Below are 15517 nucleotides of genomic sequence, written 5' to 3' on the forward strand. Positions count from 1 at the left end.
GCACATAGTTTTTCTAGCAAGCAAACAAATACAACCTATACTTACCCAAAAAAAAAACAAAAAAGACAAGCACAACCTATGACCCCTGGGCTGGCCGTTGGCGGAGGCAACCCACCCGTCCATGACGGTACACAGTCCAGCGATCACTGAACTACAAATATGTGGACGGCAGATATTTATAGTCCGCATATATTCTCTATGAGGAACATTAGGCCGGCTCAGTCTATATAGTGGTAAGCCCGGTGGGGGGCTTCGACGACTACTTTGAAGCAGAGCGAGCGAAGGGAAGAAATCTCCGCCATGGCCGAGGGGTTCAAGATCGACCAAAAGCACGGTAAGGGGAGGGTTAGGGTTTCTAGGGTTTGGAGGAGGGTCGGAGGTTCCGGCGCTGGCGTTGGCAATGTCATCGTTGAGTGGAACGTTAGCGTTAGCCTCGCCTCCGACTGCCTCCCGGCGTACACCGCCGGCGACAACTCCACCATCGTCGCCACCGATTCCATTAAGAACACCGTAATTTTCGCCCCCTTCTCGTCGATCGATATATAATTGTCATGGCTCGGTTTGTTGTGCAAATTTGGGATTTTTGTTTCTCACATCGTATTCAAATTCTTGCTTGGTGTGGGATGGAAGGTGTATGCGAAGGCAAAAGAGTGCTCCGAGGTCGTGTCCATGGAGAACTTCGCGCTTCTTCTCTCAAGGCATTTCACGACGTTCTATCCTCACGTGATTCAGCTTTTCTTCTTCTGTTTCCCCCTTTTTTTTCTTTGGTGGGCGAATGCTTTTAAGAATAAAGGAGTGATTTTTATCTTTATTGCTATCAGGTTACAGCTGCCACGGTCAATATTGTTGAGAAGCCCTGGGAGCGTGTGGTGGTGGACGGCCGACCCCATTCACATGGTCTCTGCCAAAATTACCCGAAAAAGAAAAAAAATTAATTTTTTTCCCAGTTTATTTTGATTGTTTTGCGAATTGGTGGCTTTGCAATGGCTTCATAATGGATCAGTGAGAACAGTAATATTTGTTATTTAATCCCATTTTTAACGAAGATCAATCAAGTGGAGGTGTTGTTTTGTATAACCGTAATAACAGGAAGCTCTGATATGAGCATAATTAAGTGGTTTGAATCTAAGATGGCAAGTATGCATTTTTTGAGGCACCAAAGTGAATATACTAAACCAATTCTTCGCTTCTTTCTACAGTTATATTTGGTTATTTTCTGTCCATGTATGTGATCTAGAAGGAGGTTTTTCAATATCTCCGCATCTGTTTGATTAGATCATATATTTAATTTCAGAATGTCTGTAATCAGAATCAATAGCAGGGGAATAGAGAATATTGCCTTGAAGATTGGATTTTGCCCCTACTTCTGCCTACTTAATAGCTTGAATTTTATGCCTGACCAGCTAAAATTAGTGGCTTTCAAATGCATGGGGGCTTGTGAATGTCACGTCATCTTGATTCTTTTGCTTAAAATATTCAGGCTAATGCTCTGTTTGCATATTTCTCTGTTCTCTGTTATTTACAATGCTAATCCATAGCTGTCTGTTTAACCATGTTTTAAAACAAAGTATCTTCAAAGTGCTCTTTCAAATTTACAATTGGTTGTTTACTTACAGGATTTAAACTTGGGTCTGAGAAGCACATGACTGAAGTAACTGTGAACAAGTGTGGTGCTTTGAGTATAACTTCTGGAATTCAAGGATTGGCCCTACTAAAAACTACAAAGGTAGTATGCTATTGGTGTACCTTTTCTAATTTTTTTAATGCCAATATAATATGCATTAGCCAGTGGATTATGTTTCATGTCACCAAAAAAAGGTTGACAGCCACTGTCAGTGTTGTGTTTCTAGATAATGAAGTTTTATAATCATCTAATCAGTAAGCAATCCTAATTATCATGTCCACCAAAAAGAAAAAATGCAGATAGCGCTCACTTTCTAGCAAAATTTTGGATCATTCATGATGAGGACCTTTTGAAAATAGAGAAAGGACTTCTGGAATGGGAATTAAATTGTAGAAAGGGTAGAAAGAAATGATTCTTTGCAACCAAGCCAGAGCTGGCAATCCTTTTTTTTTCTTCTTGTTTATTTTGGTGGATGCAATTCTGCCATCTTATTAATTATCTTGTTTCAGTTGTTGTGAGTATAACTCTGCATCCAATTGATACCTCTTTGAATTATTTAGATATTTCTTTATTAATTAACAAGTAAGATTGCACTTGTTGAAGGCGATCAAGTTGCATTTTTCTGAAAGCATATGGAGTTATATAAAGTAGATTGTATTCTGACTTAGGGGTAATATTAAAAGGTTGTGAACTGAACTCTGCTTCCATGTGTATATTAATTTTGAGCAGGCCGTTTGCCAAATGATTATATTTCTATATCAGTATTAATGTACACTTCTAGGATTTGTTTGTTCCACCATGTCTTAAGAAGCTGCATCCTCAAATTGCTCACACTCAATCAATACCGAAGGAAAGAATTGCTAAGCTCAATCTGCTGGAACTTTTTTGTGGTTTCATTGTCCAGTTAGTTTGTGGGTTTTGGTTGTGTGAAAATTGATTAAGGCTGGGTTTCAATCAATTGTTGGTTGATCAAATTTACTCGGTCCATCATGTATAGAGTTTCATTAGGTTTACTTAATCTCACTTTGATTATGTAAAGGGTGTTTGTGTGCATGACTTGTGCGTATCGGCTCTGCATCACATAATTCTACCTACCGCCTGGAACAAGTGCCATGACTTTCCTCTGTATATCCAAACCACAAGAACACAAAATAGGAATCTATATTTCTCCACCATGCAACATGAGGACATGGTAGTGGTACTCTTATCTTGCTTACTCTATTTAGTTATAGTTATCATCAAGTTTTACACTATCAAGATTCCTTGACCAGATCTTCTGAAACCTTTTTTCCTTTCTTTTTTTTCAAAAAGAAATTAATATATTGTTTTCATTATTTTCCTCTTCTCTGTTTTCTTGTTTTTTGGGGGCTTGTTGGAGGGGGGGGGGGGGGGATCATTTCATTGAAATGACCCAAGGTTTGGACATGGAACCTTCTTCCAGTGGAAGAAGAGGGTTTGCAACCACTGGATGATATTCCTTTTTCGCCACTCTCTAAGAACATTCTCATAAGACCTGTTGTCAGTTGCTTGCTAATGTACAATCACAATGAAGTGCAGTGGTTTATTTGTTTAGCCTTGTAGAAATGATGGAAAATACATCTGGAATGATGTCAAATATGGCATAGCATCTTAGTACCCGATTCTCTTAGAGTATTGGTGAGCATCCACTGTGATACAGAATTTGGCAAGGCAGGACAATCATGTCTTGTAGAATGGTCTAGGTACCTGGTCAACATGTGGGCATTTTCTTAAAAGAGTATAGATAATATTTGTTCTAAGTTTGCTTTGGTTGTCCCCTCGGTACTTTCATTTTCTCAGATGTTAAAACTTTGCCAGTTCAATCTCACTTTTGATATACTGACATATTCTGCATGAATATGACACATGGATAAATGCATGTAGAAATATATGGATATGAACTTATATAAGTACATATTACATAATTTACTAATTATTTACTTTTATTTACATGCAGTCTGGTTTTGAAGGGTTTGTAAGGGACCGATACACACTTCTTCCAGACACAAGGGAAAGGATGGCAGCAACAGAAGTCACCGCTTCTTGGAGGTCTTTTCTTATCCTTTTAAGATGCATCTATTATGTTAGAAACCTCTATGCACTTTCTTCTTGTTGGTCTATGTATTGTCTTGGGATCTTTGGTCGTTATATTGGTTGTGTATATTGGCAAATGCTCAGCTGAGAAAGTAACCTGGCTTTGTGTGCCAGTACACTGTATGGCTTCTGAAATGGAATATCAAAATCCTCAACGTGTCAGAAAAAGACAACTTGGTGTGTGTGTGTGTTATTAAAAAGGACAGTATTGGATAGAATCTGCTATCAACACAATAAGAGTCAGTATTGTTTGAGTAACTAATGAGACAAAAGGTGGCTATAAAACCTATCCAGTCATAGAGCATATCTTACGAAGATCCAGTGAAACATGGCATGCAAAACCACTAATTGATTAGTTAAACTCTGCCTGTATGCTCTCCTAGTTCATATTATTGATTAGTTAAACCGTGAGAGCTGCTTATCCTTAGGTGACAAAACTTGACAATTTGGCTTATTGTGCATGCAGGTACTCTCTTGAACATGTTTCTGAAATTCCTGCCAAGCCATTTTGTTTCACAGAAAGATATGAAGGTGCAAAGAAAGTCCTGGCTGATACCTTCTTCGGTCCACCGGATGTGGGAGTTTACAGTCCATCAGTTCAAAACACACTTTTCCTCATGGCAAAAGCTGTTCTCAACAGGTTGATCTCTTATTGTTCACAACCCTGTTAATTTTGATGTTTAACAAGGTAATATTTAGCTGAAATGCTCCCACCTCAAGCTTTTGTTTCACAATTTTCCAGGTTCCTGGATATAGCATCAATTCAGCTCAGAATGCCAAACCTCCACTTTTTACCAGTCAACTTGTCTAGCAAGGAAAACCCTGACATGGTGAAGGTGAGGCTAATGGTTGTTTTGTATTGTGTTTAGTTTCAGATGTAAAATGACTATGGGAATGAATTGAAAGAAGACACTAGTGGTAGTGAACATAGTATACAAAATTGATTTTCAGAATCCGCTGTTCTGCTAAGCCCCACCTTTGTTCTTTAACCCATGTTTCCTGGATAAAAGATCAACATTTTTCCATATAAAAAATCTACAGACCCATTCAGAGTTGCAGGCATATTCACATAAACCATAAACTAAACAATAAGCACTGCTTGTGTGAATTATACAACATGATGACTGTTGCCATCTGCTCACAGATAGGATAAACAACACAAAAAATGAAGTTCCAGAGCTATTTGCTAGGTGTTTGGACTTAAATATAAAAGAACCCATTTTACGTTTCTTTCATTTTTCATCTCAAGCTGGCTGATGCATTTCACAATAATACTCGAGTTACATGAAACCTTGATTTTAAAATTTTAAAACATTAAGTACTATGACATTTTGGTGTTTTTTCCCCCTAAATTTAAGTAGTGATGAAAGGATAACAATTTTTAACATTCGTTTCTCATACATTACAGTTTGCTGATGATGTCTATATGCCGACTGATGAGCCACATGGTACCATAGAAGCAACTCTTAGCCGCACGTTGTCCAAGATTTAGATGTTCTTGGCTCTTATATAGAATAATAGATCGCTAAATATTTGCTGTGGTATGGTCATCTGCTTTTATTATGGAAGTATGGTCATCTTGGTTTCATCAGGTGTGGTGCCAATTGGCTGTAAAATTTTTGCTCTGATCCTCTCATGCATGTACTTATAGCCTCTGAAATGGTACAGGTTAAGCTAATGGTTTAATAGGATTACGTCGAGGTATACTAATGCGTGATGCGTTTGATTTAGGATTACATCAAGCAAATAATACTTTATTGTATCCATATTTCACTAAGCAACACCAGGGGTCAAACCCAGCAGACGGTACATAGATTTGGATAAACTAACGTCGCTCCAGTTAGTGATGACCACTCTTATCTACTCTCAGGGCTTAATGTGAAAATATAAAAAGCATTGCACTATTGAATTATATGGTTCTTATCCAAGTCAGTAGGATGCTGGTATACGGATCATGTCAAGTGATCTAGTCTTCACTACTTGAATAAAACCCATTGGGCAAGAAATTGTTGTTTACTTTCGCTTAAAAAAATTAAAAAGTAGTGAGGATTGAAAACGGTTCATTCCGCATTTCTGCTTGAATTGGATGTGTGAAATGACTGGGCATCAACATTTCATGGTAGTTCAAGCATATGTAAAGGGATTACTCTTTACGAGTAAATTAGGGAAACCATGGCCTGATCAACCCAGCCCACATTGTAAATAGGTTGGGCTAATATTTATATGGGCTGGGCTTAGGTTGGTTCTAAAACTATTGGTTTGATTTAAAATTGTTTCGAGCTTGCACCAATGATTTATCAGCTCAATCGCACAGGCTGAAATTTATATAATATAAACATATAATATTAAACATGTTACACCGTAAAAATATGTTTAACTAGTACCTTTATATAGGTAAAAGCTATTAGCTGTTTTAGAAAGTATGCGTCCAATTAAGTTTTGTACATAAATTACTAATTCATATTTGTAAATACAAATGTGATTAAAAAGAGGGAATGAAGCTATTCTTTGTTCTGAAATTTGATTTGTTACTAAAACCAGGATCCTGAATTTCTAAGTGTTCTATTTTACATATTTAAAATTTATCAAATTTTGATATAAATTTGGATGGTGCAATGGGTGGCCCATGGAAATCTTGTTTTTTTGGATGGGCTAGCCTGATCGTCATTTGAGATTCCTTAATAGTTTTTTTGGACTGAGCTTGGTTCCATGCATATTGGGTTGACTACGAGCTGGACCGAGTTTGGGTTAGCTATCTAGTAACTTTGGACAAGCTCAAGACCATCTAGAAATTTTTTGTGCATCACGAGCGGTGCAGAACCGCACGCACCGCCTGTGGTGATTGATTCCCACGCAGGGCCGAAGAATTTTTTTTTTTTTTTTTTTTTGCATATCACATCTCGATCTTGCAAGTGAACCGATCACCGCAGGCGATGTAGATTTTGCACCACCTATGGTGCACAAAGAATTTCTCGTGTAGCCAGTCCAATCTGTTCGATATGCCTGCGAGCTCATGGGAGGGTTAATATATTTCATTTTACTCCATCCACATGAGCACCATATCAACATGGAATGAGTGGTACCGTAGCATTGCCTATTGAAAACTTATTTAAAATTTTGGATAATAGTTACTGTTGGTGCAAAAATCTACTTGCGCAGGAGAAGCTGGAGTCGGGGAAGTCGCGGTCGCCGCCGGGACCTGCAAAAGAAGTCTAAACTGGAGGTGGGGTTGCTCCGGCAAGACCCTCCGACGCTCAAGTCAGTTCTCTGCCTCAACAAGAATGGAGTGCTCGAACGGAGAATTTAGCAGAGTTTTTAGATGAAAGATTAGAGCTTATAGAATAACGTATCTGGGATCCCCTTTTATAGACGGAGGGGACAGTAGTCTGACAGCGACATCTGTAACCGTCTGGCAGTGAGCTGCCCAGGGTCAGACGGAGTTTGCTGCGAAGAGTAGTGGAGTGTGCCACGTGGAGTCAGTTACGGGGAGTGGAGCGACGTTCGCTGTCGTGACTCGTCATGGAGTAGTGGGATCACACAGGATCCGCCGCGGGGAGTGGAGCAGAATTGTGGCCGTTAATACGGCCTGTCGGGGAGTAATGGAGTTACGTAGGGTCCGCCGTAGGGAGTGGAGCAGTGTTGTCCGTTACTGTGGTCTGCCAGGGAGTAATGGAGCCGCGTAGGGCCCGCCGCAGAGAGTGGGGCCAAATCGTGGCCGTTACTGTGGCCTGCCAGGGGGTCCAGACTTGTCGGCCGAAGTTCGGTTGGAGTCGGTAGTGAGGTCCGATATCCGTAGGAGTTTGGGCGAGGTCTACCTGCAGTTGAAGTTAAAGGCGAAGCCCGACTCCCGTAGGGGGCCGGGCGGAGTCTTCCTGCAATTAAAGTTAAAAGCGAAGTTTGGCTCCCGTAGGAGTCCGGACAAGGCTTACCGGCAGCTTATGTTGAGGATGGAGCCCGGCTCCCGTAGGAGTCCGGGCGGAGTCTACTTGCGGTTGAAATTGTTGGCGAAGTCCGACTCCCGTAGGAGTCCGGATGAAGTCTGTCTGCAGCCGTTGGAGTCGAGGACGAAGTCCGGCTCCCGTAGGAGTCCGGGCGGAGTCTTCCTTGTTGCTCCAAGATTGATTTTGATGATTACAAAGCAGATTGAAGGGATACAAATAATTTTAAATTGAAAAAATCCTTATACTCTTCAAGGGCAAAATCATAATTTTACTAAAATCCTGATTTGATAGTATCATTTGGTAGAACAAAAGATTTGTGATCCAATGGTGAAAATTTTATTGATTTTGGACTTGTATTTTGAAAGTTATGCATGTTTGAAAATCATGAGTCAACCCGTGAGTCAACTCATGGCACAATGAGCTGATTGGCACGTAGATTTTTTGTTGGCACACCCTGTGAGTCGACCCCATGGGGTCGACCCCCAGGCATGAGTCGACCCTCATGAGTCGACCCCTGCAGTTTTAGGCCAAAAGTTGCAGAAACTCATTTTCTGGCTGTTGCAACAGAAGTCGACTCATGAGTCGACTCCTGAAGCATGAGTCGACTCATGAGTCGACCCCTACGATGGAAAATGTCAGCAAGGCTATTTTTTTGCCCGTTTTAATTGCCTTTTATGCTTCCTAAAATTACTCTAACGGCTCTTTATCTGCCTAAAATATTTTCTCTTGTTTCTTAAGGCTATAAAAGGTTTCAAATGGTGAAAGAAATTGCAGAGATCAAACATATATACAAAAGGATCCAAAATCTACACGAGAAAGCCTGAGATCAACGAAATATCCAAAAGAAAAAGAGAGAGGATCCACAATATACAAGAGAGATTGTGAAAGAGAAAAGCAAGAGCATTCAAAGCGAGATTTTTCAAGCCTATTGTTCAACCTTGATCCAGAGATCTTTCAAAGCCTTCAAGAAGTCCTCAATCAAAGATCATCTTCTTCTCAAGAGTTCATTCAAGCGTTCATCCACCTTGAGAAAATCCAAAAAGGGGATTCTTCATTTGAGTAAAGTATTTTATTGTTATATTCATTCATTTAAGGAGCTGTTATTGTATTAATTTGTGCTCTAAATTTTCTTACTCTTTGTGAGTAATTGTTCTTGTTTTTGGAGGATTTTCAAAACAAGGAAAGGTTGATCCGAACCTGAAATCGGAGTGTTTTGGGTTAGCTTGTACCCGGAAAACAAGTAGACTAGCTTAGGATAGCTAGTGTCGGAGTTTCCGACTTTTGTATTCGGGTTGAATACAAGTATAGTGGATTGAAATTCCCAAGTAGGAGCTTGGGGAGTGGATGTAGGTGCAAGGTTGGCACCGAACCACTATAAATCCTTGTGTTTGTGGTGTGCTTTATTGTTTCTCTTTATTTCTTTATTATATCCTTGCATTCTTGCTTTAGGAAATTAATCTTGATTTAAAGTCTTTGTTCTCATTCATCATAAGTAATTAATTAAGCCTAAAATTTTTAGAAACCCAATTCACCCCCCCTCTTGGGTTGCATAGCTGGGCAACAAATGGTATCAGAGCCTGGTGCTCTAGCCCTTCTTTGATCTAACAATCAAAGAGCCAAAGATCTATGGCAACCCATGTCGGTACTTCTCTAGCCGAGGGGCAATCTACAAACCGACCTTCACTTTTCAATGGGTCTAATTACACCTATTGGAAAGCTCGGATGAAGATATTCATACAAGCACTCGACTATGATATGTGGAGTATCATAGTGAACGGTCCTCACACACCCACCAAGATTATAGATGGTGAGGAGTCAACCAAACCCGAGAAAGAATGGGATGAGGTTGATAAGAAATTGGCACAATTAAATGCCAAAGCTATGAATGTTCTTTATTGTGCACTAGATGCAAATGAATTTAATCGCATTTCTACTTGTGCATCTGCTAAAGAAATATGGGATAGGTTAGAAGTAACCCATGAGGGAACAAATCAAGTAAAAGAGACTAAAATAAACATGCTAGTGCATAAATATGAATTGTTCAAAATAGAGCATGATGAGTCCATAACTGCTATGTTTACTCGTTTTACTGATATAATTAATGGTTTGAAGAGTCTTGGCAAATCTTATACTAACAGTGAGCTTGTAAGGAAGATTCTCAGGTCATTGCCAAGAACTTGGGAAGCCAAGGTAACTGCCATCCAAGAAGCAAAGGACTTGAACACTCTACCTCTAGAAGAGCTTCTTGGATCCTTGATGACTCATGAACTTAGCATGAAGCAACATCAAGAGGATGAAGTCAAAAAGAAAAGAACCATTGCCCTAAAATCCACAGCTTCGTCTGATTATGAAACGGATGACTCTGAAGATGAAGAACAGGATGAAGAGATGGCACTCATCACCCGGAGATTTAAGAAGTTTCTAAGAAAAAGGAAACAGGGGATGAGAAAGAAGTCATTCACAAAAGGGGAACAAAGCAAAGAGAAAGAGAAAGATCAACCCCTTATATGCTACGAGTGCAAGAAGCCGGGACATTTCAGATCCGAATGTCCGCAACTGAAGAGAGGTCCTAAAAAGTTCAAAAAGAAAGCAATGATGGCGACTTGGAGTGCGAGTGACGACTCAAGCTCCGATGAGGAAACCTCAACAGAACAAGCTAACCTGTGCCTTATGGCACACGAAAATGAGGTAACTTCTGAATCCACTAGTGAATTTACTTTTGAAGAATTGCATGAAGCATTCTATGACTTAATTGATGAATTAAAGAAACTAGGAATGAAAAACAAAGAACTAAAATTGGAAAATCAGTCCTTAGTGAAACAAGCTGAAAACCTTTCAATTGAAAAATCCACCTTGATTAAAGAAAATCAAAGCTTAAAGAATGAAATTAACAAGCTGAAATCTATAGTAGATAAGTTCACCTTAAGTTCAAATAAATTAAATATGATTTTAGATAATCAAAAAGCTGTATATGATAAGGCTGGACTTGGGTATAACCCCTTGAAGAAACAAAAACTTCTGAAGAATATTTATGTAAATTATTCAAGTAACAAGTCTACAAATATCACTTGTTTCAAATGTGGTAGAATAGGACATAAATCATACACATGCCTCAAATCTGCAAACACAACTATAAAGAAAATATGGGTTTCAAAAGGAACCATTTTGACTAACCTAAAAGGACCCAAGAAAGCTTGGGTACCTAAGACAGAAACTTGACCTTTGCTTGCAGGTGTGTCTAGCATCCCAAGGAGGAAATAGGAAATGGTATCTTGACAGTGGATGCTCGAGACACATGACTGGTGATGAATCACAATTCATCACGCTTGATGCTAAGGATGGAGGGATGGTCACCTTTGGAGATAATGGCAAAGGAAAGATCATCGGGATAGGTAACATTGGTATCACTCCCTCCAAATACATTGAGAATATTTTATTAGTTAAAGGTTTAAAGCATAACTTACTTAGCATTAGTCAATTCTGTGATAAAGGGTATAAAGTAGTTTTTGAATCATCTGTTTGCATTGTGACTAGTCCTGTTAACGATGGCATTAAATTTATAGGACATAGGCATGGCAATGTTTATATGATAGATTTGAATGAATTAGCCAAATTAGACATGCAATGCCTAGTATCCTTAAATGCTAAAATTAATGAGACTAGTTGGCTGTGGCATCGTAGACTTGCACATATTAGCATGCATTCTCTTTCAAAATTAATTAAAAAGGAATTAGTTCTCGGTTTGCCAAAATTGAATTTTGAAAAGGATAGAATTTGTAATGCATGCCAATTAGGTAAACAAACTAGAGTTTCATTTAAATCCAAAAATATTGTTTCAACTTCTAGACCTTTAGAGCTCTTACATATGGACTTATTTGGACCAACAAGAACCACTAGTCTAGGAGGAAAACGATATGGCTTTGTAATTATAGATGATTACTCTCGTTTTACTTGAGTTTTCTTTTTGGCACACAAAAATGAAACTTTTCATACTTTCACTAAATTTCATCGAAAAGTCACTAATGAAAAAGGATTTTCAATTCAAAATATTAGAAGTGACCATGGAACTGAATTTGAAAATCAAGATTTTGAAAATTTTTGTGATGAAAATGGAATAGGCCATAACTTCTCTGCTCCTAGGACATCCCAACAGAATGGGGTAGTTGAAAGGAAAAACAGAACCTTTGAAGAAATGGCCCGTACCATGCTTTGTGAAAGCAACCTTCCAAGATATTTTTGGGCGGAAGCAATTAACACAGCATGTTACACTTTAAATCGTGCTTTGATTAGACAATTTTTAAAGAAAACCCCCTATGAACTTTGGAAAGGAAGAAAACCAAATATTGCATATTTTCATATTTTTGGTTGCCGATGTTTTGTATTAAATAATGATAAAGAAAGACTTAGTAAATTTGATGCAAAATCAGATGAAGCAATCTTTCTAGGTTACTCCTCCACCAGTAAAACATTTAGAGTTTTTAACAAAAGAACTTTAGTAGTTGAGGAGTCCATACATGTTGTTTTTGATGAATCTAACGATCTTCCTTCAAGGAAGAATGAGGGTGTTGATGATGCAGATCCACTAATAGAAGGTATGAAGGAGATCACTCTGAAAGATTCAGCAACTCCAGAAGACAAGGATCAAGAAGACGAACAAAATGAGAGAGGTGAAGAAATTCAAGAACAACCTCAAGGTACAAATGACCTACCCAAGGAATGGAGGTATGTTCACAACCACCCTAAGGAGTTAATTATTGGTGATCCTATGCATGGGGTAAAAACCCGTTCTTCACTTAGAGATATAGTTAATCATTGTGCTTTTGTATCTCATCTTGAACCTAAAACTTTTGAAGAAGCTGAAAATGATCATAATTGGATTAATGCAATGCAAGAGGAACTTAATCAATTTGAAAGAAATAATGTTTGGACCTTAGTGTCAAGACCTAAAAATTATTCAATAATTGGCACAAAATGGGTCTTTAGAAACAAATTAGATGAGCATGGAAATGTAATTAGAAATAAAGCAAGACTGGTTGCTAAGGGATATAATCAAGAAGAAGGAATTGATTTTGATGAAACCTTTGCACCTGTTGCTAGATTAGAAGCTATTAGACTTCTACTTGCATATGCTTGCTTTATGAAATTCAAGTTATTTCAAATGGATGTTAAAAGTGCATTTTTAAATGGATATATTGCTGAAGAAGTATATGTAGAACAACCTCCTGGATTTGAAAATCATGCTTTTCCTAATCATGTCTTTAGATTAAATAAAGCTTTATATGGATTAAAACAAGCACCTAGAGCATGGTATGAAAGGCTAAGCAAATTTCTACTAAATAATGGTTTTTCAAGAGGTAATGTAGATACAACCCTATTTATTAAAAGAAATCAAAATGATATGCTAGTTATACAAATTTATGTTGATGACATAATTTTTGGGTCTACTAATGAATCCCTTTGTCAAGACTTTGCTAAGCTTATGCAGGGGGAGTTCGAGATGAGCATGATGGGAGAACTCACCTTCTTCCTCGGACTCCAAATCAAACAATCAAAAGAGGGAATCTCCATCACCCAAAGTAAGTACACCAAGGAACTACTCAAAAGATTTGGAATGGAGAACTGCAAATCAATTGGCACACCAATGAGTCCCTCATGTAAGCTTGACAAGGATGATGAAGGTAAATGTGTAGACTTAAAATACTATAGAGGTATGATTGGTTCATTACTATATTTAACTACAAGTAGGCCTGATATCATGTTTAGTGTTTGCTTATGTGCTAGATATCAATCTAATCCTAAAGAATCTCATTTGAATGCTGTTAAAAGAATCCTTAGATACTTAAATGGTACTCAAACTCTAGGGTTATGGTACTCTAAGGACTCACAAATTGATTTATTAGGATATTCAGATGCTGATTTTGCTGGATGTAAATTAGATAGAAAAAGCACAAGTGGAACTTGTCAATTTCTTGGAGTTAACCTAATCTCATAGTTTAGCAAGAAATAAAATTCGGTGGCACTGTCTACGGCTGAGGCCGAATACATTGCAGCCGGAAGTTGTTGTGCTCAAATCTTGTGGATTAAGCAACAACTCGAAGACTTTGGAATCAAACTTAATGAAACACCAATAAGATGTGACAACACAAGTGCCATAAATCTATCTAAAAATCCAATTCAACACTCAAGATCCAAACATATTAAAATAAGACATCATTTTATAAGAGAACATGTTCAAAACAAAAATGTAATTCTTGAATATGTTTGCACTGAAAACCAATTAGCTGATATCTTTACAAAGGCCCTTAGTGAGGATAGATTCTGTGAAATTAGGAGAAATCTAGGAATTCTAGATCCATATGCCTAAACTTTTCTCAATTTCCAAGAATTAATTCTTAGAGCTCAATTTCCAACATCTATCCTGATCCCAAAAGCTCAAATTTATCATTCTAAAAACTTATCATTGAGCAAAACTCTTTCTCCCAAAATTTCAAATTTTTCTGAAATTTATTCACATTTTTCCTGATTTTCTGAACTTCATGAGTCGACCCCCATGAGTCGACTCAATGGCAAACTTGTAAATCCCACCAACTTCCAACGGGCTCATTGTTTTTATATGGGTTACTGTTCGTGAGCCGACCCATCCTCTCATCTTCCTCCTTCCAAAAGCCAACTTCTCAAATTTCTTTTGCTCCAAATCCAAGGATCTAGTTCGAGGCATTTCTCCCTCCTCCTCTCCACCAAAAATTGCCACCTTGGAAAGGGATTTTTTATGCTTTCTCGCATTGTTTGGCGCGGTTGGAACGTGCCCTAGCACTTCACCGATCTTCCCAAATCCACTTCTTTTCTCCACCAAAATCCCTCTTCACTCTCTTGTGATCCCTCCTCCACTCAATTCAAGTCTCCTTGCCTGCTACTATATTGAATATGGCTCCAAAGATGAAACTTCCCCAAAGAAGAAAGTCAATCCGTGAGCCTGAAGAAATTGTCCGAAAGAAAAGGCATGCTCAGTCTTCAACTGCTCCCACTCCAGTTTCAGTATCTGCTCAAGGTTCCTCTCAATCCTTTCTAAGCCCCAGTGTGAATCCTCTTTCTGATAGAAAAGTCGAAACCGGAAAGAATATAGATTTTCGGTTCTTTGAGAAAGAAGGTTTTACTTTTGCAAGTAAGATTAAAAACCAAGGATGGAATTTCTACTGCTCCCTTAAGGAAGTCACCTATGTTGACCTAGTTAGAGAATTCTACCAGAACCTACATTATGGAAATGGGTCAGTGACTTCAACAGTCAAGGGTATTGATATTTGCTTGGATTCTAGTATATTGGGAGAAATACTTCAGTTGCCTAGTGAAGGTTACTCTTACATGGAACTCCCAGTAAAAGAAGAGGGGATCAGAATTATTCTAGGAGAAACCTATTCAGGAAGTTTAAACAAATTGGAAGCAAAGATTTTGTCCATTGAGATGAGGATCCTGCATCAGATGGTAATGAAGCTCTTCTTTCCTAGGAGTGGTAGACATGATTTACTTTCCAGCAGAGATGTATGTATCATGTTTCATGTCATCACTCAGACCCCCCTGAACCTCCCTGCACTTATGATGGAGGCCATGAGAGAAACTTTGAACAGATCCAAGGCACACTTGCCTTATGGTATGGCCCTTACTAGAGTATTTAGGAGGTTTGGAGTTAGCTGTGAGGGGGAGGCTTCTACTAAGCTCTCTCATGTGGACACTTTCAACCAACACACCCTGCACCGAATGGGATTTACAAAGACTGATGGTGGTTGGATCAAGGGATCTGAGGAGAGAGCTGAGAAGAGAACTGAAGAGAGAACTGAAGATAGAG

General features: G+C 38.5%; 1 protein-coding gene across 1 annotated transcript; it reads left to right on the forward strand.

Moving 5' to 3' along the window:
* Positions 1-235: 235 nt before the first annotated feature.
* On the forward strand, positions 236-5440 carry LOC105034366 (uricase). Its single transcript, XM_010909500.4, has 8 exons — positions 236-510; positions 631-723; positions 822-897; positions 1617-1726; positions 3600-3691; positions 4203-4376; positions 4479-4572; positions 5145-5440. Exons 1-8 carry the CDS (start codon positions 301-303, stop codon positions 5226-5228), a joined length of 933 nt encoding a protein of 310 aa, XP_010907802.1. The 5' UTR covers positions 236-300; the 3' UTR covers positions 5229-5440.
* Positions 5441-15517: the final 10077 nt, after the last annotated feature.

This window comes from Elaeis guineensis, chromosome 8, assembly GCF_000442705.2.
Source record: "Elaeis guineensis isolate ETL-2024a chromosome 8, EG11, whole genome shotgun sequence".
In the NCBI taxonomy this organism is placed as follows: Eukaryota; Viridiplantae; Streptophyta; class Magnoliopsida; order Arecales; family Arecaceae; genus Elaeis; species Elaeis guineensis.

Coding starts and splice junctions, on each gene's coding strand:
- LOC105034366 (XM_010909500.4), top strand. CDS start 301: ATGGCCGAGGGGTTCAAGATCGACCAAAAGCACGGTAAGGGGAGGGTT. Junction 898..1,616: donor CGGCCGACCCCATTCACATG/GTCTCTGCCAAA, acceptor GTTTACTTACAG/GATTTAAACTTGGGTCTGAG. Junction 1,727..3,599: donor CCCTACTAAAAACTACAAAG/GTAGTATGCTAT, acceptor ATTTACATGCAG/TCTGGTTTTGAAGGGTTTGT.